This window comes from Emys orbicularis, chromosome 2 (genome assembly GCF_028017835.1).
Source record: "Emys orbicularis isolate rEmyOrb1 chromosome 2, rEmyOrb1.hap1, whole genome shotgun sequence".
Lineage (NCBI taxonomy): Eukaryota > Metazoa > Chordata > Testudines > Emydidae > Emys > Emys orbicularis.
Window position 1 is genome coordinate 124,127,107 of NC_088684.1, and position 25,086 is coordinate 124,152,192.

Sequence of the window (25,086 nt, forward strand, 5' to 3'; positions counted from 1 at the left end):
AAGTTTCCCATTTGAAGTGAAAAGTTGGTATTTCTGCAGTTCCTCAGTTTTGTTAAAATACATTTTCAAATATTCATATATTGACAATACACAAGGAAACAAGACATTTGAACTATTTAGACATAAACCAATCTTCCTTAAAGCAAACGTATGATTTGATGAGGATATTTTCTACTGCTTTTCTCTCTGCTGCTACACAATGAGCAGGTTAGCACTAGTAAAAGTTTCATTCCTTTCTCCACTTTTACTCTTCACTTCCTCAAACTGCACTACCCGTAGTGTTACTGATCATTATGCTAGCCAGACAAAGGTTGTTGGGACAGCAGCACTTAGGACTCCTTCCTCTCAACATATATACAAATAAACCATAATAAATTGCTGTTTTGTGCCGATTCAGAAAGTTTCTCATTTCACTCTACTGCTTGTGTTTTAAGCAGCCACTTATGTCTACGCTACAATACTTTTCCTTTGATGCTAACAGAAGGAGGTAGGGAATCCAGCAGAAGAGAACAAGCTAACAAATATGGTATCAATAGTTGTGCTGACATGGGAGACAAAGTAAACAGGCTTAAGTTAGGTTTTTGTCCAAAACAAAAAAGGAGATGGGGGGGAAAAGTGTTCGATGCGGAGGGGCACAGGAGGAGAGGGAAACAGTTATTGAGTTTTAGATAACAGTAAAAAAAGATATATATATTGGAATTGCCCTTTAATATTAAAATTAAATAAATTCTTAACTATTATAATCACTAGCAGAGGATCTTGACACTGGGCACTCTTAAACATGCATGTAGTAATTGTGCAAAAAATAGGACTAGATTAAAAGATATGGCAGCTTTAACAGATTTCCTTAGTATAATGAGTACTATTTTATTATAGTTAATAAGAATCTTTTTCCTGAAGAGAATGTCTTACCTTTTGCTGCCCCTGCACGGATATGCTGTGTTGCTGCAACTCTAACTCCATTAATCCTATTGCTCAATGTGCTGTCAGTTTTCTTTATTTTATCCCTATGTAGGTAAAACGAAAGAATATTTTTCAAAGGTAGTTTTGGCAAAGATAACCAAGTGTACTACAAAGGTATATAATATTGCTTTTATTTGCACTGGAATATTTACTTGTGACCTCAAATGTGCCTATCAGTGAAAACAGTACCCTACAGAAGTCAATATTGGGATATATCACAGGTCAAAATTGCAACCCATGTTATTGAGTATATTTAGTAAAGATAAACGAGAAAACGGATGGGAAGTTGGAGTTAGCATTAAAGTTTCTTCAGGTAGGTAACAAATATAGCAGAGGCACATACCACATTGTTTTACAAGCGTCCAAGTGTTAGACAGTAAAATGGCATATGATTTCAATTTATATGCATGTATATATATATTATATGCATGTAATGCAAAATAATGCAACTAGTTTAAGTTTTTCACACTGATAGGCTACCAGCTTACAGAAACAGCTGAAGTGGTGGCTAATTTAAAGACGCTCATCCTCACCAAATTACTGTACACTAAGCAAGGTCACATTGAGGAACATTTTAATGAAGCGTCCTGGATAATTTTACAGCCTCTAACTTTCTCACACGTTAAGAAAAAGGAAATCCTATATCCATTCAGGATATAGTTGAAATCAGCTTCCGTCAACAAAACAGTGGAGGTGTACACACTGAAGTGCTCCTTCCGCTGATGTAACTCCCTTGCTATGCCGACATAATAAAGCCACCTTGACGAGAGGCCAAAGCTTATGTCAGTGCAGTTAGGGCAACGCAGTGTCTGTGTAGACACTGCGTTCCTTACATCCGCTATTGGCTGTAATTCTTGTCAATTTCACAGCTCCAGTGTCTGCTGCCGGGTCTCCACTCCAAGTCGGGCTGCCACTCAGGCTCCTGCCCACTGAAGTCCTGGCTCCCGGCTCCCTGCCAGGAACACAACAGCCAACTGCACTCTGGGTGTGGCTCTCCCCACCGGAGGCAAGAAGCCCCTGGCAGCTGCCTCTGGCTCACAGCTGAGAAGCCCCAGGAGGCAGCTGGGCTCTTGATGGGCAGCTGTATGGAGCTGAGAGCCCTGGCTCTCAGTCCCCCACACTGCCCCTTTTCAGTTGATGGAAGTGCTCCTGGTAAGGACACACATCACTGACAGGAGGTTAGTGTGGACATCAGCCACCACAGTAATTAATGCGGTGGCGGTAAGTCGACCTAACATAGATTGATTTAAGATCGTAGTGTAGACATAGAATTAGGCTTTGTCCTTCCTCCATCCCTTGCACATTTGGCTAAGTTGCAATTTTGTGACAGATCTCAAAAGTGTTTGTATATGTTAGCTTCTCTTCATATGGAAGAATTAGCTTTTCTTTATACAGATCTATTATTCATTATATTCTTAAACTACAACAAGGAGTTATGGATTTGTATGTTTATGTGACTCACAACATGCCTATCATCATCATCAAGCAATTCCAGGCTGAAGCAAATGGATGAAAAAGGAACAGCATCCAATTCATCCTTGTATTTACACTTACAAAAAGGCAATCAAAAAAACAACAACCCCACAAGTAAATCTGCATGCCTACATTTGACAGAATCCATTTTAAAACCTATATCTTCAAGGCATAGAATGAAGCTCAAAACAGTCAGTCAAAAGAGGGAATCAAATTTTAAGAAATTGCTGGAAAGGAGGTACAAATCCTCAAATCTCAACGTTAATGGAAACTTAGATAACCATGGATCTTCTGGTTGCATGCATTATGTTTAGGTCCTTAATTAACTAGTTATGTGAAATTAAAACCTACTTTTCCAGTTGTGGCTTTCCTTTCTTCTTGCTTATTGCAGATAAGCCCCGTTTCTCTCCTGCATGCTAGAGAGCAAATACCAGGATGGTAGTTAGAAAATAAAACTCCACAAGAACCAAGCAAAATGTACATTTACATCTCGTATTGGACAAAAGTATAAAGTTCACAAAGTTTAATAAGAGTTCAGAGGCAGAAATCTCAAGAGTCTTTCCCATTTATAGTTGATGGCTAAGGCTCCTAGGTGCTACAGTATTATGGTAACAAGCGTGTTTCTAGAAATCCAAAAGCATTTTATGATGTTTTCTTAATTTAGAATTGCCAGGAATTACGTTCATGTGGTCTGCCTTGGCTGAATGGTAGTAGCCAGTGAAAAAATGCTGATTGTTAGTATCAGCAAGTATTTGGAAGAATGAACCAAATTGCTGATTTGAGTGTTGGAAGCAAGCCGTAAGTCTTTTCCTGTTGAGTGAAACTAGAAGAGTTTCAACTGGCAACACCTAACAATTCCTTCATTGAAAAGAATCAGTTTGCTCTCCAGAGTTATTCACAATGCTTATGTCTATTGACACTGCTGAGAGGAAAAGTTAATCTCATGAGTGAATGAAGTTATTGGCTATTCAGAAGAGTGTCTACATTCTGCAAGTTACTCTACTCCATCACTTGGATGCACACCACTCATACTGGAGACCAATATTTAGAAACAACCTTCAGTTTTCCCCACTCTGGGTTGTTGGGTACCAGCTATAGGTATGTCAGAGAGGAATATGGCATCTATGCTCTCACAGGATGCTTCTTCTCCCAATTACTACCCCCCAATCTATCAAGACTGGTACAATGAACCAAAAGAAAGCTACACTCTCCTTTACTGTAAATAAAAGATTCTATAACTTGGTGAATGAGTGAAAATTAGTTATGACAATTCAGAATAAGTTTGCAGATATGGTGTATTCATCCTTCCCCTTAAAATAGTATGTAATATTTAATATTTACTGTCCCATGCTTATAGACTATTAAGTCAAGAAGTAGAAATAGTTAGTGGATTGCAAGATTTATAGAATGTTACTTTGAAGGAAACATTAGTTCACTGTGTATTTTGCAAGACCCACAAAGCTGTTCTTTTGGCTTGCAATATTGCTATATTTGTCAATACCCAACTCTCTATGTCTGATGAAAAATAAATGTAATTCCATTTATTGAGATATACCATAGTAAGTATTAGTTACTACATACAATTTTTTTCCAGAAACAAGGCAGATGACTCGTGAAAAGTTTAAGTATGTGTAACTATCTACCAATTTAGTTCTTCCACTTCTGTAACAGTTACTCTTGTTTGAAATAGTTACTGGAGAATTTCACTGTAATATCAAGGGGATGGACACTGGATAGCCACAAATAAATGTCACTACAATTGTCTTTCAGCAAAAGATAATAGCATTTTAGTTGCATATACAATGCAGGTGTGATACAATGGATACAAACGAAGTGTAAGTGCCCTCAGTTGAGCCATTTGAACAGTACCAAACAGGTTACTCTATGTTGCTGTTTGCAATTAGATAAAAAATAATCCTCAAGCTTTAAATTGTATCCAGTGAGAACCCATTAAAATAAGGTGTTCCCTGTAGGAAATTGAGTGGAACTGAACGTTGACCTTTCTGCTCAGATCTCTCTCATTAGGACATTTTAATTATGGATCAGTAAATTTAATACATGGCTGTTAGTAAGGAAGTAGTAAGAATTATACAAAAAGTTAAATGAGGGTTGCTATAAGTAATACAGTCACTAACAAGTTGAACTTAAACAGTTTCAAGAATTAATGCTGTAGTGTGTATAATTAGCCTTAAAGTAAAATTTAATGGTGAGCTCTGGATAATACCTTCACCTACTATTATGAAATAAATGAAAGCCACTTACCTGATCAAGTAAGTTTGTACAGTGCTCTGGATGCTGTTGAACAGTGCAGTTTTTTCTTCTCCAATCCACTACCCCATTCTGTTCAGAGTGTTTTATGTTAAGGCCATCCAGTGAAGAACATTTTGTACTGCTAGTGCTGGTGAAAAACACATTACACAAGTATTAAAAACTTCTGAGATTTCCATAACAGCATTCCCAATTTTGTAGCATATTGGGAAGACAGGTGTTTTCAGAAACAAATAAAATCTTTCTTAACAGATCTCTAGGTGGAACATGTTGTGTGTGTGTGTGTGTGTGTGTGTGTGTGTGTGTGTGTGTGTGTGTGTGTGTGTGTGTGTGTGTGTGTGTGTGTGTGTGTGTGTGTGTGTGTGTGTGTGTGTGTGTGTGTGTGTGTGTGTAAAAAAATATAAAATGGCTGTAAGCTAGATCAACCTTAAATTTACTTTACTTAACAGGCAATTACATACTAGGGATACTTATGGTGTGTACACATGTGGGGTAATGTACTACTGGGGGAATTCTGCACCACTGCATATGTGCAAAATTTATGTCCCCTGCAGATTTCTTTGCTTCCCTGCAGAAAAATGATGAATAGGGAAGTCACAAAAGCAGTCATGCGACTTTCCCCAGCAGTATGTTCTGGGTGCCCGAGGTAAATAACTGTGGGGCAGGAGGCAGGACTGGGGAAGACCCTGCACCAGGTTCACCTGCTAGTCCTGGCTGGGCTGGGGAGGTCACGACTTCCTCTTCCCCTGCACAGCATCTGGGGCTGGGTAAGACCCACCCCCGGCATTTCTCCCCAGGCTGCAAGAAGCTCTGCAAACTCTCCTGGCCCCCACCCCACATCCTGCGCCCATCACTCCTCAGCTACAGGGGGAGGGACCCCTGTACAGGGAGCTGCTCCCCCATCGGACCAACCCCCATGCATCCAGACCCCCTCATACTCACTTTCCTGCCAAGCCCCCCTCCCCCAAAGACTCCGAACTCCCCTGATGAACCCCACTCCCCCTGCACCTGGACCACCCCCATGAGCCACCTGCACCCAGATCCCCACCCCACTGAGCCCCAACCAGCTGCACCTGGATCCCCACCCAGCTGAGCCCCACTTTCCCAGCATCTGGATCCCCCACTGAGCCCCCCTCCCCCCCACACCCAGACCCCACCCTGCTGAGCCCCAACCACCTTCACCTGGAACCCCCTGCAGAGTCCCATTACCATTGCACCCAGAACCCCCGCAACAAGCCCCTGTGCATCCAGATCCCCCCCCCCCCTGCACCTGGATCCCCCACTGAGTCACCCACACACAGAACCCTTTCAACTCACACTGCGATCCCCCCACACTGAAGCCCCTCCACACTTGGATCCTGCATTGCTGAGCTTGCCTGCCCACATGAAAGGGCAGGGCCCTTGGGTGTTTCTGGGGCAGGCCCGGTCCTTGTGCTGTGTCAGGGTTGGGTGCAGTCTCACTGCTGAGTCCATGTCCTGAGGACAAATCCTAATAGCTCATGGAAATGTTTCATGATTCATTTCCTTTTTTCACACTTAAAAAGTGGTTAAACAGCAGTTTTACAGATTTAGATTTTTTTTTTTAAACTTGTTTTCCTTCTCCTCTGAACTTCAAAAATATTGAAAAAGTGACTACATACCCTTACTTCAAAAATATACAAGAAAGTTAGAAAAAGCTGTGTGGGACCATCTACAAACCACTTTTGTGCTCATTTCTACAACCACATAGAATTTAAAACTCTCTCTTTGGCTGCATATTCTCTGTCCTCACACTAGCTACTTTTGAAGAGTGTTGAGAAATTTAAACTAGTGTTTGGCATTTACTTTGGGCCTCAATGCCTTCCACTCAAACCACACATGGCAATAGCCAGTCTGATTGATTTGTAACTAAGTATAGACACATTGGTCAACAGACTCTTGGAACAAGATTTCTGATGGGGGTCACCAGGCCATATGGACCTATAATCCACCCTTCATCTGTCATCCACAGATGTGCCCCACTCTTGACTGAGAACAAAAAGAAAAAACAATAAATAAAGTGTCTTATACATTTATAACAATATTTTGCTATATGACATTTGGCTTTTAAATACATTTTAAAATTAATTGTTCTTGCCAGCTTCATGAAAGCACTGCAATACAAAATACTTTATTCCATTCCTCATTACCAAGCACCTCTGGAAGATATTAAAGGAGAGGCTTTAAAGTGAGTTAAATGTTCCAATGAATCCTGAAGAAATAGTTCGAGTAAACCTCGATCAGAACTCCGTCTTGAAGAGTCTTGAAATAGACACACTGAAAGGTCCACAACTAATGTGTACAGGAGTACTTTGGAAATTTCTGCTAAAGAGTCAGCTGATAAAGGGTTAGGGATGCTTTCAATGTACCCCTTGCTGCTTTTCCAAAGACCTCAAGTTTTAAGACTATTTGAGTCTTCACTTCAGATTCCTAACCTTCTCTCTTTAAATAAATATGTGCTTTTTCTAAAAAAGAGTGATTGTAGGAATTAAGCCAGAATGTGCAGAAAGGTATTATATAAGCTTCTCTACAGCGTACCACCACTATTCCAGAGATATAGTTTTCCTAACCCAAGATTTACACCAGATTCATATGGATGAGTATGTAAGAACTGACCTACAAAAAACTTACTTCACTTAGGAGACGCCATTCATATTTGAACACATGAAGAGAAAGAGACTGAAGTTATCCACAGGAGGGGAGACAACTTCAGGGGGGGAAAAGGGGAGATTTTAGAATAAGCAAGATTACTTCTGTCCCTGTCTTAGCTGCTTGGTTGCTGCAAGGAGGGAGAAGTTAAGACCTTTCCCTCACTTTACAGAAACTAGCAGATTCAAGATGGGTGATAAGAGAAACTCTCTTTTCCATCAACTTGTGGATGGGCCACTTCAAGTTTCAGATTGCTACTACCTAAATCCCTGTACCATCCCAGCAACTGGGTTAAGCAAAGTGCTGTTTTTTGTTTTGTTTTTTTGCTTTTAGGTTAACAGAACCCTCATCTTACGTATCCAATAGGTTTAGTTTAGCCCTAACTGATTAGGTCTACAGACAAGGTGTGGCATAGAACAAGTTATAGTTTCCAGAGTAAGAAAGAGGGAAATTTAGACGGAGCATGATATAGAGATGTATGTATGTATGTATGTAAAATGGAAAATCAGCTTCTCTTCTTACTCTGTGCAAGGAGCCACAGAATTTAAGATACATATTGTTACTTATGCTAGGTATTTTGCAGTTTCTGGTTTTGCTTATTTTTTTTGTATGGCCAAGATACAATAAAATGTATATATAGAAATGATGAAGAACAAATTGGCAGCCTATAAGGCACCTTGCATACAGATTTTCTGGGAAAGCTAAGCTGCTGTAAAAAGACCATTATATATAAATGCTGTAAGTCTAGATACTAAGATGGGTGAACCAGAGTGCCAGGCATTAAACAAGGATATTGGTATAATATGCACCATGGAAACTTGGTGCAATGAGGATAACCAGTAGTACACGACACAAAATATATAGGAATCAGAGTCACATATCAAAAGATATATTTGAATTGGAAAAATACAAAGAATGGCAACAAAAATGATTAGGGGTATGGAACAGCTTCCATATAAGGAGAGATTAAAAAGACTGTTCAGCTTGGAAAAGAGACGACTACTAAGGAGGGATATGATGGGGTCTATAAAATCATGAAGGGTGTGGAGAAAGTGCATAAGGAAGTGTTATTTACCCCTTTACATAACACAAGAAGTAGGAGTCACAATGAAATTTATAGGCAGCAGGTTTAAAACAAACATAGGGGAGGGACAGCTCAGTGGTTTGAGCATTGGCCTGCTAAACCCAGGGTTGTGAGTTCAATCCTTGAGGGGGCCACTTAGGAATCTGGGGCAAAATCAGTACTTGGTCCTGCTAGTGAAGGCAGGGGGCTGGACTTGATGACCTTTCCAGGTATATCTCCTCCTATAAGTACTACTTTACACAATGAAAAAATATAACTGTCCAAAAAATAAAAATAAAAAAAATAGATGAGTTCATGGAGGATAGCTCCATCAATGACTATTAGCCAAGATGGTCTATGATGCAACTCCAGGTATCCCTAAACCTCCAACTGCCTGAAGCTGGGACTCGACAACAGGGGATGGATCACTCAATTGTCCTGTCCATTCCCTCTGAAGCATCTGGCATTGGCCACTATCAGACGACAGAATACTGGGCTAGATGGACCACTGGTCTGACCCAGTATGGTCATTCTTGAGTAAATACCTTCCACAACATTTCTGGATAGGCTTGTTAGCATTCTTCATTAATAATTCAAGGACTAAAATATACATGGAAAGCATGTCTATGAGTTTTTTAAACTGGGTTTGTAAAAAAGTGTTTACATTTACAATGGGCCATAAACAGAAGTTAAGATTTCAATGCTTTAGTTGATGGACTATTGTAGGAAAATAGTAACTATACTTCCCCCATAGGAAAAATATGAAAAGCCACACAAAAGGGATGATTCAACAATATGAGGAATTACTGAAAACCAGGGATGGGGATGCATGGAGTCTTATATGCCAACTATGTAAGTATTTAATATGTGATTGTCTGATTTATGCCAGAAAAGTTGTGAACCTTTACTGGTAAAAGACTTGGCCCCTACTGGGCAAGGACCTAACCTTGGAGAAAAAGAAAAGCTAGTTTGTGGTTATGATGTTCTGTATGCTCCCTGAATAACAATGCCATTTTTTGTAAGACAGTCCCAAAATTCTTTGGAGCCAGCTAGTCATCTTTCAAATCTCATTCCCAAGGCTTAATACCCAGGAACATGGATTACCTTTGGAAAAGAAATGTATGAGTTACCTGATGTACACGTTAGGCAACTACATTTTTTAAAAATACATTTTAGGAAGAATTATCCAGGGAGGTCTTCCAACTGAACTACTTTCTTCTTAAAGTTTTAATATTAAGACAACTTAATATACCTTATGACAGTTTGAAAAAGCCTTGATCCAAAAGGAAACTTGCATGCCCCTAAAGTTTCAAGCAACTAATAAATATGGATTTATTTAAGTTTGACTTTAAAGTAGACATGCTAGTTTTGCAAACCTTAATACCTACTTGGCAACAGGACTTTTCCCATTATGTTTTTTATGGACTGATGTGTGCTGCATTACATCTGGGGGGAGAAAAAAGAACACAAGTCAGCAATGCCAATAGTAACAATTGTTTCTATTATAAGTCAATCCAGGAAAATAACCCATCCAGTAAAGGTTCTCGACTATATTTCACTCAATGTTTTGGTAGTGACAGGAAAAAGACAAATGCTACTATAGATACAGATCCCAGTCTTACAATCTGATCCAACATGAGTGGACCCCGTACACTTGCACAGAAGGCCACTCAAGTCAAACAATGCATGGAAGCAGGGGTCAGTTGACATGGATCAGATGGGTAGGACTGGGGACCTTCATCCCCAGTTTCCCAGAAAAGTTACAAAAATAGCAAAAAGCACAGGGAGAGAAGTGTACATTTCATAATCAACTGGGATTATTTTTCACCAACAGACTAACTATAGGTGCCCTGGTTGTGTCATTAGAGGTTGCCAGATTTAGCTCAATGGGACAGAAAAAAAATCAGTCAAATCAAAAGGAAAAATGGAAATTGTTTCCTTTCTCCAACTCCTGGATATTGCCCCAGAAGGTTAATATGGTACTGGTAAATTATGAGCTGCTGAATGAGTAAGTTCCTGCATTGATATAATGCATTTAGAACCTGAGATTAGTTGCAATTTAAGTAAACCTTACAAGTAATAGCATGTATATGTGGGAAAATGTTTATTATTTTTAACCGTAAGTCCTTGGAGCTTGTCTTTTTACCTCTCTGAAGTACTGTATATTTATTATACTGCCAAAAGTAAAATTTCCACGGTCCAATTGCTGCTGATCTTTGGCTTCTAAGTAACATCTTTGACTCCTTTGCTATCATTTCTGGGTTTTTCTATTTTTCTTTTGAAAGTTGCTATCATTTACCTCAACTCCCTTAAAGATGCAGTTCAGAACAAGATCAAAATAGAGATCCAACTAGAAGACTGAAGGCAGAGTGAGAATTGGAATTATTTGGAAAGTACGAAGTTTAAAAGCATTACCAAAGTTTACTCTAATGGCATTAAGCATGTATTCAAATGCATTTGAAATTTTAAAGTCGAAAAAGTTCTCATTTAAGGAAAATGTAAAAATGACAATTTGAACGATTTTCAAATGCATTCCAAAGTTTTCTTAGTGTTTTAAGATAGAACAGCGCAATGGGTGGCATTTTCTTTCAAAAACAGATAAAAAGCTTTTCTGAATTGTATATAGTTTTCCAGTGGTAGAAGATATTGTCTCTGCCTTGAAGGGAACAAAATTTGACACAAATCAACCAACCCTGGCATTTTCAGTACAGAACTTTAAGAATCACATTTTGCCAATGCATTGCAACACAATCACAATCAGAGGATCCACTGGATAATGTGTCTCCTTAACAGGGACCTGACCAAATAGCTTACTGGTAAAAGGAAGAGGAGATACTTTGAAAAATAGCTATTTTGTATTACTGCAGTACTATGGTGAAATAGCTAAAATTAAAGATAGTAACATTTCTACTAAAGGAGCAAGCAACCTATTGTGAGCTCTTATGAAACCGGAGGTTGAACAGGAATTTAGTCGTCTTGTCTCTTTAGCATTCCTGCCTGATGGCCCAAGCTGCCGCTGTCTTTTTTCACATTTCTTTATTTGAAAAGAGATTCAGAAAAGTTGCATCCAAAAGTACATCACACTCCACCTTGCATATCAGCATAAGAGGATAGGAATGAGAACACTGTGCGCTAGCAAATAGTATGGTTTAACAGTCCTTTGCGTCGCATGCCCTCCTTTGCCTATCGAAAAGTCAAACTAGCATACTGCTCAAGTGATGCAAAACTGGCTTGGCATTCCTTTCAAAATGAGACTACTTATCCACTGGGCTAGTACATCCCATCAAAACTGTTCATGGTATCTGAGAAGTACCAACTCCCATATCTGGAGTTCATTACCCAGATCAGAAGGGTTAGTCACTGTTAGTAACTGGCCACAACGCTACACAAGTGCAGCTTTGGGATAAAAATAGAGGAATGAAGTATTTCCACATAGAGGATCTTCATATTTAAGATGATGTTTTATAAATGTCAACTAAAACTGAAATACCTCACTCAACATTAACCAGGTCATAAAAAATAGACACATGAGGAAGTCACAAATATCTTTGTGTACTAACAAAAAACCCCACAACTCTTCCTAGCTGCTCACCCCAGCCTCTCCAAACAACTCAAAAAGCAACCACACCTCCAAAGCCTTCCTATTCACAAATGTAATAACCGTATTAAGTTACTGAAAGCGTGCAGTATCAAAAATTAAAATTTATATAGCAACTTTCATCCAAAGTCTTCAGCACTTTACAAGAGGTAGAAGTCAGTCAAATACATTATTTCTGTGACTGTCAGCCTGGTAAAAATTTTACTCATGCATAGAACCTTTGAATATATGAATACCTTCCTCCTGACTTGAAGCCTCTGAACTGTCCTCCTTGAAGTGTTCTGATGCCTTAGCTGTCTTCAAAGAGGGTTGTAAGTTACCTGTTGAGAATAAGTTTTATGTAGTTTTCTAGGAAGTTATTACAGCAACTAACTCAGGGTAAAAAGTTAGCTTCTGCAAGGAGGTACAGAAAACTAGAAGCTATGTTAAGGAAAAAGTATGAGAGAGAGAGAGATTGGGGCTTTTATACCAACTTAAAGATACCATCTTAATTTTAGCTAGTTGAATAGCAGGTGAAGTTTGTGCAAATATCATTAAAACCAAAAAAAAGCATACTTTACACAGGTGTGCCAAATGCAATAAAAGCACTCCGCACACATTATAAATGACTTTAAGAAGTTGTGTTTCTTTGCAGTTCTAACACCTTAAAATTCCAACTATGACACATCAATGTGAACTATACCAGTAACATACTCTCAGGACACCAAACCCTTCTAGGGCTGGCTATTTTGAGAGGAGGCATGAACAAGTGTGCCATTTTAAAACTATGGTGCAGTTTTAACTGTTTGAAATTGTTTGAAGATGGTTAAACAAATTACTTTAAAATCTATTTGAAATGGGTTAAAATGCATTTTTTCAAGTTTAGAGTTATTTCTTAATCCTTTCACAATTATAGGTGAAAGTGATGTGGCATTAACTATAGTTAAGTTTGCCTAATACTTTCCACTGCAAGATCTAATTTGCAGTTACTTATAATAGCCAAGCCAGCCACCTGGGCTAAAATTTTCTATACCAGATATCTGCCTTGAGGTTGCCTTTTGCTCTGGAATCAGTTTTTTCCTGTCCAGAAAAATCCATGAACATTTGACTGAACTGTAAGTCTTTGGAAACGGTTTGTACATGTGGATTAGAGGCTTATGGGAAGTGGCAACAAATTTTTCCTGAACACTGTCGATATTGAGCATGCTTTACCCCCAAAGCACAATCCAGGCTGGGACTGAGTAGGTCTTTTGCTGCAGGTGCTTCTCCAGTCTGCTGGGAGGGGGTCGCCGTGACACTGGGAACGAGGACAGAGCTAGTAGACTCTCTCACTGCTGGTGCCCAGGCAGTGTGGACGACTGCTCACTGAATGGTTAGCCATTCAATATCTTTACCCTCTATGCATGGCCCTAAGCCTTATTTACTGCACACCTTTCAAAACTTGCCTTGAATGCAAATTTATTAAAATTTCCTCATGGACTTTATGGTGTTTATCCCTGTTACATAGGAGTGCTTCACAAACATTAGTTTATCTTCAAAACAGCCCTGCGATGCAAGATATTCAGTTACCCAACTATAGAGTGAGGGTCTAAGGCAGAGATTCAGATCAAGATTGTCAAAGGTGTCCACTAATTTTATTATAGCACTTCAGATGTTCAAAGCACAACTATTGATTTCAGTTGCAAATAATCAGCACTTCTGCAAGTCAAAGCACGGGTGTCCAAAATAGGGCACCCAGAAAACAAACGGTCACCAGTAAGTTTTGGTTTATGTAATTTGCCCAGCATAACATAGGAACTATGGAAGAGAGATAGAATTCACTTCTGCAGAGTGGCACTCAACTGCTTAAACTACAAGACTAACCTTTTGCTTCCTGGGGTACCCTGCCTCATTTGCAACTTAACTTCAAACTTCTGCAACAACTGAGGCAGTAGTCTAGACCCCCCAACCACCACCATGCAAACATGGTCCACCCTGTGCACTGAATGCAGCAGGGTGTCCCCTTTGGAAAAAGGCGCGATCATATTATTAGGGTGTACCCTAATGAATTTGCACCAGGGGACAAAGTGAAGGCTGCATGACCAGCTTGCTGCATAACAGATTTCCCACCAGGGAAATCTACTGCAAGATGCACGTTTGTCAGGGGTGGGAGCCCAAAAAAGAGACTCTGGACAAGATTCAATATCTTTTGGAGATCAATTTGCCCAAACATTTACACAGTTGGTGCAAATCCTACTTTAAGCACTGAAACATCCAGCATTGAGGCGTCTAGCAAAACATGAGGAAGAGAGATAAGAAACTGCAGCTGATCTGAAGTCAGCCCAGTTGAATCCATAAATATTTTGTTCGAAGTCTATGAAGGTGTTTGTCATTCACTTTACAGGGCTGATAAACATGATAGCCTTGTTACAGAAGGCTTCAGGGAGGGTAGTAAAGATGATTAATGTACAAATTAATAATTCACAATAAGTTAATATTTTCCGTTTGTGCCTTGCAGTCCTTTACTCGATCTCTACAAATATATGGAAATGTCTGCATGGGCAAAAAGCCTACACACTATGCACTAGTTTGCATACTAGCATGGGAGGAAAAAAGATTTCCCTCCCAAAAGGCAGGATCAACCATTGACTGATATGATCCAAAGAAAAAAGTCTGATTCAATTTTGTATACCTCCAGTGGTCCTCTTGTTTGAGGTGAAGCCAGGCCATAAATAAGTGAGATTCTATGGAGTACCCAAAATCAGGAATCCCCAAATTGCTGCACACACTAAGTGTTGCCAGCCTGCTAGAACAGAGGTGGGCAAACTACAGCCCGCAGGCCACATCCGGCCCGCAGGACCCTCCTGCCTGGTCCCTGAACTCCTGGACTAGTCCTCGGCCCCTCCCCCACTGTTCCCCCTTGCCCGCAGCTCATTGCGCTGCCGGCGCGATGCTCTGGGTGGTGGGGCTTTTGCAGAGCTGTGGCCTGACCCAGTGCTCTGTGCTGCACGGTGGTGTGGCTGGCTCCAGCGGGCAGCACGGCTGCTTGTCCTGGTGCTCTTGGCGGTGCGGCTGTAGTGCCACCAACCACTGGTGCTCCAGGCAGTGCGTTAAGGGGGCAGGGAGAGGGGGGGTTGGATAGAGGGCAGGGGAGTTCGGGATGGTAGTCGGGGGTGGAGGTGTGGATAGGGGATGGGGCGGCGGGGGGCAGTCAGGGGCAGAGGTTCCAGGGGCGGTCAGGGAGAAGGGGTGATTGAATGGGGGCAGGGGCCCGGTGGGGGGACAGTCAGAAAGGAGAGGAGGGGTTGGATGGGGTGGGGGGGGGCAGTCAGGGGTGGGGGGGTCAGATGGGGACAGGGGCTGGGCCATTGGGGAGGCACAGCCTCCCCAACTGGCCCTCCATACAATTTCGGAAACCTGATGTGGCCCTCAGGCCAGAAAGTTTGCCTGCCCCTTTGCTAGAAACTCAAAGAAAGCAAAGAATATTCTACAGTATCTTCACAGTCTCATTCTAAATTTGTATTCTCGAGAGGGGGGCCAGTGAATAGTCACTTCTGCAATGGATACGAAGTTCATAAAAAGGATAAAATAACTTGGGGGCAGGAAGAAAGTCTTACAGCTTCTTCATATTATACAAAAGAATATTTAGAAATTTCTTACTGTGAGTGTGCAAAGATTCTGATGAAAGTGACTGGAAGAAGTTGTACACTCTCTGACTCTGCAGAAAAGCCTGTGACATATTTGAAAATAGCTGCCTGAAATAAAAGAGTTTTCAGTTACTTTAAGACATTGGTTTTTAACGTAAAACCATAAGTCATTTAAAACCATCCTAAATTAACCATGAAACTTAAAGTTTAGTTTTCATTAACACTTAATTTGGTATAGACAGTATAAAAAAGTCCATCTTTGTCTTTGAGCTAGTACAGAATTGTTAAGAGTACAGACCTTGCAAAGGAATAGTTAAAAGCAAAACCAACTACGATTTGTAAAGAAGTCTCAATGTTCATCTAAAAACATCTATTCATATAGATTTTTTTTTTAAATTCCACATTTTTGGTCTCAGACTAGCTTGAACTTTTTAACCAACTGAAATAACCTGTAACATTCATAAGACTTGGGGCTACCAGACCATGGAATTTGTGCTCCAGCATCTTAAATTTTTTTGAAACTGAGCACAAGATGCTATCAAAATCCAGTCAATTTATTCTTTTACATGTAGATTTAAATTTGTCTATGGAAATAAGTTAGAGTAGTAGTCTGAATATTCTTGGAGGTAAACATGAAAAAGGACTGGATTTTCAAAAGCACTCTGTGTTCATCTAAATCTGCTCCCACTGAGTCAGCGACAAAGCCCATGAGCCTTCAAATAGGAGAAGGCTTAGGCTAACATCAAGTACTTTGAAAATCCAGCCTAAGTTCCAGTTTTTGCTTGCTGAAGAGTATTACCCAGTTCCATTTTCCAGAAAACTATGCTTTCCATTGCTGAAAAACGTCAAGTTGTGTTACATTTAAAACAAACAAAAATTTAACTCTGTCCTGCAGTGACACCACGAGGGGGAAAAAAGAAGTCAGTTTAATCTAACCTGGAACCACAAAACCCACAATGCCATAATTATATGGTTAATGCATGGCATCACAGGACAGTTAACAATGTTTGGGTATCTTAACCACATTTCCATACCATAACATGTTTGGATTTCTTTTAAGTGTAACCTTAGCAGAATTTCCTGGCTTTGTAATTCTTTCATAATCATGCATTACAGCCTCCGTGTCATGCTATTAGTCTTAAAGATACGTACTCTCCAACCTGAACTCTATTTTAGAGAGAGAGAGAGAGAGAGAGAGAGAGAGAGAGAGAGAGAGAGAGAGAGAGAGAGAGAGAGAGAGAGAGAGAGAGAGAGAGAGAGAGAGAGAGAGCGCGCGCGCGCGCCTTGAAATTTCTATTAAAATCAATTTGGATTTGGGACTATCAAATTCTACATCTAGCTAGCCTACTGAATTCCATATTCACATGATACTACCCTTATTCATTCTCTTCCAAGCCATCTTGTCTGTCACTCATTGCCTCCTATCTTACATGAAACTATTAGCCCTTTGGGGTACTGTCGCCCTTTGGGGTACTGTCTTCCTATAAAAATAACAGGAGTACTTGTGGCACCTTAGAGACTAACAAATTTATTAGAGCATAAGCTTTCGTGGGCTACAACCCACTTCTTCGGATGCATATAGAGTGAATCATATATTGAGGAGATATATATACACACACATACAGAGAGCATGAACAGGTGGGAGTTGTCTTACCAACTCTGAGAGGCCAATTAAGTAAGAGAAAAAAAACTTTTGAAGTGATAATCAAGATGGCTCAGTACAGACAGTTTGATAAGAAGCAAGTGTGAAAATACTTACAAGGGGAGATAGATTCAATGTTTGTAATGGCTCAGCCATTCCCAATCCCTATTTAGCCCTGAGTTGATTGTGTCTAGTTTGCATATCAATTCCAGCTCAGCAGTCTCTCGTTGGAGTCTGTTTTTGAAGTTTTTCTGTTTTAAGATAGCCACCCGCAGGTCTGTCAAAGAATGGCCAGACAGGTTAAAGTGTTCTCCCACTGGTTTTTGAGTATTATGATTCCTGATGTCAGATTTGTGTCCATTAATTCTTTTGCGTAGAGACTGTCCGGTTTGGCCAATGTACATGGCAGAGGGGCATTGCTGGCACATGATGGCATATATCACATTGGTAGATGTGCAGGTGAACGAGCCCCTGATGGTATAGCTGATGTGATTAGGCCCTATGATGGTGTCACTTGAATAGATATGTGGACAGAGTTGGCATCGGGCTTTGTTACAAGGATAGGTTCCTGGGTCAGTGTTTTTGTTCAGTGATGTGTGGTTGCTGGTGAGTATTTGCTTTAGGTTGGGGGGTTGTCTGTAAGCGAGGACAGGTCTGTCTCCCAAGATCTGTGAGAGTAAAGGATCATCTTTCAGGATAGGTTGTAGATCTCTGATGATGCGCTGGAGAGGTTTTAGTTGGGGGCTGAAGGTGACAGCTAGTGGTGTTCTGTTATTTTCTTTGTTGGCCCTGTCTTGTAGGAGGTGACTTCTGGGTACTCGTCTGGCTTCGTAAGGAACAACGCTTCCTTAGCTCTCGTCCCCTAACGCCCCTACTCTACTTGCGCTACATTGATGACATCTTCATCATCTGGACCCATGGAAAAGAAGCCCTTGAGGAATTCCACCATGATTTCAATAATTTCCATCCCACCATCAACCTCAGCCTAGATCAATCCACACAAGCGGTCCATTTCCTGGACACTACTGTGCTAATAAGCAATGGTCACATAAATACCACCCTGTACCGGAAACCTACTGACCGCTACACTTACCTACATGCCTCCAGCTTCCATCCAGGACACACCACACGATCCATTGTCTACAGCCAAGCTCTAAGATATAACCGCATTTGCTCCAATCCCTCAGATAGAGACAAGCACCTACAAGATCTCTATCAAGCATTCTTAAAACTACAATACCCACCTGCTGAAGTGAAAAAACAGATTGACAGAGCCAGACGAGTACCCAGAAGTCACCTCCTACAAGACAGGGCCAACAAAGAAAATAACAGAACACCACTAGCTGTCACCTTCAGCCCCCAACTAAAACCTCTCCAGCGCATCATCAGAGATCTACAACCTATCCTGAAAGATGATCCTTTACTCTCACAGATCTTGGGAGACAGACCTGTCCTCGCTTACAGACAACCCCCCAACCTAAAGCAAATACTCACCAGCAACCACACATCACTGAACAAAAACACTGACCCAGGAACCTATCCTTGTAACAAAGCCCGATGCCAACTCTGTCCACATATCTATTCAAGTGACACCATCATAGGGCCTAATCACATCAGCTATACCATCAGGGGCTCGTTCACCTGCACATCTACCAATGTGATATATGCCATCATGTGCCAGCAATGCCCCTCTGCCATGTACATTGGCCAAACCGGACAGTCTCTACGCAAAAGAATTAATGGACACAAATCTGACATCAGGAATCATAATACTCAAAAACCAGTGGGAGAACACTTTAACCTGTCTGGCCATTCTTTGACAGACCTGCGGGTGGCTATCTTAAAACAGAAAAACTTCAAAAACAGACTCCAACGAGAGACTGCTGAGCTGGAATTGATATGCAAACTAGACACAATCAACTCAGGGCTAAATAGGGATTGGGAATGGCTGAGCCATTACAAACATTGAATCTATCTCCCCTTGTAAGTATTTTCACACTTGCTTCTTATCAAACTGTCTGTACTGAGCCATCTTGATTATCACTTCAAAAGTTTTTTTTCTCTTACTTAATTGGCCTCTCAGAGTTGGTAAGACAACTCCCACCTGTTCATGCTCTCTGTATGTGTGTGTATATATATCTCCTCAATATATGATTCACTCTATATGCATCCGAAGAAGTGGGTTGTAGCCCACGAAAGCTTATGCTCTAATAAATTTGTTAGTCTCTAAGGTGCCACAAGTACTCCTGTTATTTTTGCGGATACAGACTAACACGGCTGCTACTCTGAAACCTGTCTTCCTATAGTGTTTGTACAGCTCCTAATACAATGGAGATCTGATCCCTGGATATAATGCTACCATATAATGTTATCTCAAGACAAGCATTTTCTTGAGTAGAGCAGCTAATTATTAAGAGTATCTTCCTAAGAGTGTCTCAGTTGAATACCAGGCTCTCAAAGATAAACAGTTGCTGTTTCACTTAGCCACTGCCAGTCCATTTTACCTGTAAATACTCTGCTCCATGAACCCAATTAATTCCCACTAAAGTACATGGATTGAGTCTGGTAGCCACTAGAGATTTTGGAATAAAGTTTCATTCTGCAGTACATATTCACAAAAGAGGGAGGGAAGAAAGCATATAGAAAATAGGTTCAATGGGGAAAAAAAGGAAGACCGAACACTGAGGGAAGGAAATGCTCATTTGACCTGGAAAAGAGGAATCAATTTTCTTTTCTTCAAAGTTAAGGGGAGGAGGGGAGAGAAAAAAAAAGACAAGGAAATGAAGAGAAACTGGACAGAATAATATGCAACATGTTTCCACATGACTCATATCTTATATTACTTTTCTGAAGAAGCTCAGAGCCTCTGAGAAAGTCTTATCAGAGAATGCCATGCTGCTGACAGCTCACTTGACTTAGGTGGTTTTTTTCAAAGAAAATAATTTGTCTGCTCAGCTGGTTACCTTATTATTGGCTCTAGATCTGGGTGCCGCCGTTCTTCCTTCTTCTGGAAACCCTGATTTAGTGCCCGTAAAATGGTCTTGTCAAACGCTTCAGAAGACAGTTCCTTTGGAAGCTGGTGAAAGGGTTCCAAATATGAGTTATGCACTTTCATAATCAAAGTCTTGATAACAGTACTCTTTATACATGCAATTATACTCCTTACTTAACAGCACTGAGCTTGGATTTGCTACTTTTAAAACAAATCTCATTGCTCTAGACGTGTGTGCCACAGTTAATAGCAAAACAATTTGTTAGAGAACTGTGAATACTAAAGTGTCCGAGGCCATTTAGATGTTCCAATTTAGTTGGAGACAAAAATTTGTTAACATTTACACTAAAGCTTTGAAATGATGTGCTGTAATATGAAAGCATGAGATGAGATTCTAATCAAAAATGTCTAAGAAAAAAAGATAGTGTTATTGAATTTTTATTTGAGAAATGCTAGCAGTCCAATGTCAATTTCCAAAATTTAACTGAATAGCAATACTGCACCTTTTAACATCTAGTGACAATCAGTTATGATCAATAGGTTATATAGTTTACAAAGAAGCAGTTGTCTGTCAGCAGCATCCTTCAGCATATTTGAAGAGACTGAAGCCAGCGTGCTAGCTGGGAACTGCGTGTTATTCACTGGCCAGGAATTAACAATTTCTTGCACCTCATGAAGAACTATTGGTACCTCATATTTAATGCAATGTGCGCAACTGCTGGGTAGCAACTTACAATCAGAATTTTGAAATAAAAACCCGCAAATTAATATCCCACACAAAGAGTAACGAAGGCATAGAAAAAAAAAAGTGGCAAATTTCAGACGTAGAGTTTTTTTACTCCCCACTTCATGAAGTGGGCACTGGTCTCATGGACTAGACCATAGCAGCTAGTGGAAGCAGAGGAAACATGAAGACTACTTAGGAATATATTATTTCATGAAAGTGTGAGTAGAGTGCCCGTCTTCAGCTCTAGGACTAGGTGTTTTCATAAGAGCTTATGTTATATAGGTGTTTGGTTTTTAAGATACAGACATCAGAGACTTGGTGCTAAATTAGTGGTAATGAGAAAAGAGATTTTGACCACAGAAAATACGAACTTTAAACTCAAATCAAGTGTTGAAAGTAGGAATGTCTTAGACCAGAATGGAAATCTATGAACTGGGGAAGGCTTGCAGAGCTCCACAGCACAAAAATCTTGATACGTGTTCATGTATCCAGGGATGCCATCTTAAATATGACAGTTTAAATGGTCAAGACCTGCATTCTTGAAGTGCCTGCTTTGAAACCATTATGTAAAAAGTGAATTTGGATCAAAGAGGACTTAATAAAATTTTCAAAACATACCTAAGTCAATCATCATGAGACATGTGGGGATGCACAGATTTGAATATACTGCAAGTTCTCATGGAGATTCAGTTAATGGGATCTTTCCAAGAAGGATGGAAGTATTAGAATGACCCTGAATAATCCTTTGCTTTATGGGGTTTGTTGTAATGAAGGGGACTGAATTAATCTGTCCTAAATAGGGTATTTCTATTCCACAGAGTAGCCCTGTGGAATTAATAAGATTCCCCTACCAGACATTGTAGAGGTGCCTAGATGAGCAAAATGGTGAAATTTCCCCATTATGCTTTCTTGGGCCACTAAAGTGAGGGAATCATGTAGCAGTTTGAGATGGAGATTACAGATGCAGTCTTGGCTCAGCTTCATTTCCCTCTGGAAGCAGAGCTTTTTCTGCTACCTTGAAGAGTGGAAATCTTGAAACGGCTCATCTTGGCTTGTTGTTTGAGCAAAATTCCCTCTTGAACTGCCTAACTGATGGAGTGAACATTTTCTTCTAGACTTGTCTATTTATTCCAATGTCCTATCTGATAGAAACCAAACCTAGATGCAAGAAACCCTGCAGCAGGTAGATACAGGACAGACTGTCCCCACTAAGGTCTCATCTAATACAGTCAAACCTCGCAATAACGCACCCTGTGATAACGCGAATTCGGATATAATGCGATCATAAGTTGGCTCCTCTTTAAGGCCGTAATACTGTTCGAGTTTTGCCGGAATGCTTTCTTTACGACATTTATAAATAAACCGCGTTCTTCCGGTCTTATAGGATAAAGTGACTCGTGGCCATTGCAGGCCCATTGCACTTAGTTCGGGTTGTACATGTGTATGGCGTTTGCCTATGAACTTGTTATTAATTTCCTATATTTAAAAAAATATTTTACCATTATGGATACGCCAGTTCGCAAACGCAAGTCGTTTTCTGCCCAAGAGAAATTGGATGCCCTGGATCAACTAAAGAAGGGCAAACAACAAACTCAGCTTGCTAGAGATCTAGGAATTAGAATCCACTCTGCAAGGGTGGAAAAAAGAAAAAAGCTCCGTAGCCTGCATTCTTGAAGAGGAAACTGGTTTACAGCGTAAAAAGGTCAAGTTTGCTAATGACGAAAGCCTAGATTCAGCCTTGTACCAATGGTTTGTGCAGGCTCGCTCAGAAGGAGTTCCCATTTCTGGCCCTATTCTGAAAGCTCAAGCAGAGAAATTTGATCGCCTTATCAATGGAAATGAATCCAAATTTAAGGCGAGTAATGGCTGACTGGACAGATTCAAGAAAAGGCACACTATAAGTCAAGTTCTTGTGTCTGGGGAAATCCGCTCAGCTGATAAAGAGGCTGCCGATTCCTACCCAACTGAGCTTAAAAAGTTGCTGGAGGAAGATGCCACACAGCCAATCAAGTTTACAACTGCGACGAGACTGGTTTATGCTTTAAAAGGTTACCCGATCCCACCCTCGCAACCAGGACTGATAGTCACAAATGAGAAGGCTTTAAGCAGAGGAAGGACCGAGTCACTCTTGTTTTGCGTCAAAAAGTCTAGCAGCCACAAAGTTAGACCTCTGATGATCGGAAAAGCAAGGTCTCCCAGATGTTTTCAGCATGTTAATATGAAGGCCCTTCCCTTTGAATACTCCAACAGCAAGAACGTATGGATGAATAGCTCCATATTGAAAGACTGGTTCCATAAAACTTTTGTGCCAGCCGTTCGGGCTCATTTGTGAAAACTCAAGCAGGAGGAAAAAGCTCTCCTCCTGCTGGATAATTGCCCTGCCCACCCCCCAGCGGAAAAACTGGTCAGTCGTGACGGCAAGATTAAAGTCTCTTCTCTCCCGAAGAACACTATGTCAGAAATCCAGCCACTGGACCAAGGCAAAACTATTGTCGCGAAATGATCAAGCGGATGGTAGCGGGTAACAACTCCTCCGTCGACACATCACTGACGTTACTCAACTTGAAAGAAGTCTGTCACCTCGGCGGGAAAGCCTGGGATGCTATCTCTGCACGTTGCATTGAACGATGCTGGATAAAGGGTCTTGGTCCAGCTTTTCCGTCATCTACACACGATGATAGTAATGACGACGAGCCTGAATTTACAAGATTCATTGAAGACGATGTACCTTTAGCCGAAGAAGCACTCAGAGAATATGAGCACAATCATCACGATATCCTCAAATGGTTTTCAGCAGATGACATCTGCCCCATATGAAAACATTTCAGATGACGAAATTGTTGCAAATGTCAGCGTGAAGAATGAAGCTGCACCACCAGAGCCCAAAACCAGTGGCGCTAATGACGACAACAACGACACCTCAACTCCCCCACCAAAAGTGTCTGAGGCAGTAAAGCACCTAGAAGCTAGTTTGAGGTGGCTGGAAACTCAAGACGTGAACAGCGTCCAAATCCTCCAACTCAGCAGCATTCTTGACTTTGCTAGAAGCCAACAGTCCGCGGCAAATAAGCAGACCACACTAGATAGCTTTTTTAAGAAGTGATGAAATTTAAAATTATGGAATCATGCAACCAGATTGACTTTGCACTCTGCACTATGATTAGTATAGTCGATTTCACGTTTCTTTCATGTACATGTAATTAAATTACTACTTTTGTGTTTAAAACATGCTGGGATAACTTGTGTTTAAAAAAAAAAAAAGAAAAAAAAAGGACAAACTGACCGGCTTGAAATGGTAAATTTTCGTAACCCCACATTTATCGCGATCTAATTTTTTGGACCCCAATTATTGTGTTATAGCGGGGTTTCACTGTACCTACTACTCGGAGAATGACTACCTACCAGACCGCTTGCTTATCCAGTTATCCGTTTCAGAATTTAACAAACTGTGTTTGTGTTAGCCATACAAATGTTGAATCCCTCTGTGAATTATGCTAAATTCTTGGCCTCAGCAACATCCTGCGAGTCTAATTCCTTCCACCGGTTTCACTGAATGTCCAATTATTCTTGCACTATGAGGGTAGAACAGAAGCTCTCTACCTACCTACTCTATAGTATACAGTAGAACCTCAGAGTTATGAACACCTCGGGAATGGAAGTTTTTCATAACTCTGAAATGTTCATAACTCTGAACAAAATGTTATGGCTCTTTCAAAATTTAACATTGACTTAATACAGCTTTGAAATTTTACTATGCAGAAGAAAAAGGCTGCTTATAAGTATTGTAATTTAAATGAAACAAGCACAGAAAGTTTCCTTATCTTGTCAAAAAAATTAAAATTTCCCTTTTTAGTAGTTTACGTTGAACACAGGGCTGTACAGTATTTGCTTTTTTGGGTCTCCGCTGCCTGATTGCATACTTCTGGTTCCAAATGAGTTGTGTGGCTGACTGGTCAGTTTGTATCTCTGTGTTTGTAACCCTGAGGTTCTACTGTAGGTTTTATATGCTTTTATCATATCCCCCTATTTGTCTTTCTAATGTAAGGAAGACACGGAATCCTTCATACAAGGATTTTTCCATGCTCGTA

General features: G+C 40.5%; 1 protein-coding gene across 1 annotated transcript in view; it reads right to left on the reverse strand.

Moving 5' to 3' along the window:
• The window catches only part of ZCCHC2 (zinc finger CCHC-type containing 2), an 81,649-nt gene that overhangs the window by 26,322 nt on the left and 30,241 nt on the right, over positions 1-25,086 (reverse strand). The window contains exons 5-11 of the mRNA XM_065398615.1: positions 20,243-20,355; positions 15,651-15,745; positions 12,269-12,352; positions 9,823-9,880; positions 4,699-4,834; positions 2,788-2,852; positions 913-1,007 (exon numbers count right to left, since the gene is read on the reverse strand). Coding sequence (XP_065254687.1) covers positions 913-1,007; positions 2,788-2,852; positions 4,699-4,834; positions 9,823-9,880; positions 12,269-12,352; positions 15,651-15,745; positions 20,243-20,355 — 646 coding nt within the window. The remainder of the gene's footprint in view (positions 1-912; positions 1,008-2,787; positions 2,853-4,698; positions 4,835-9,822; positions 9,881-12,268; positions 12,353-15,650; positions 15,746-20,242; positions 20,356-25,086) is intronic.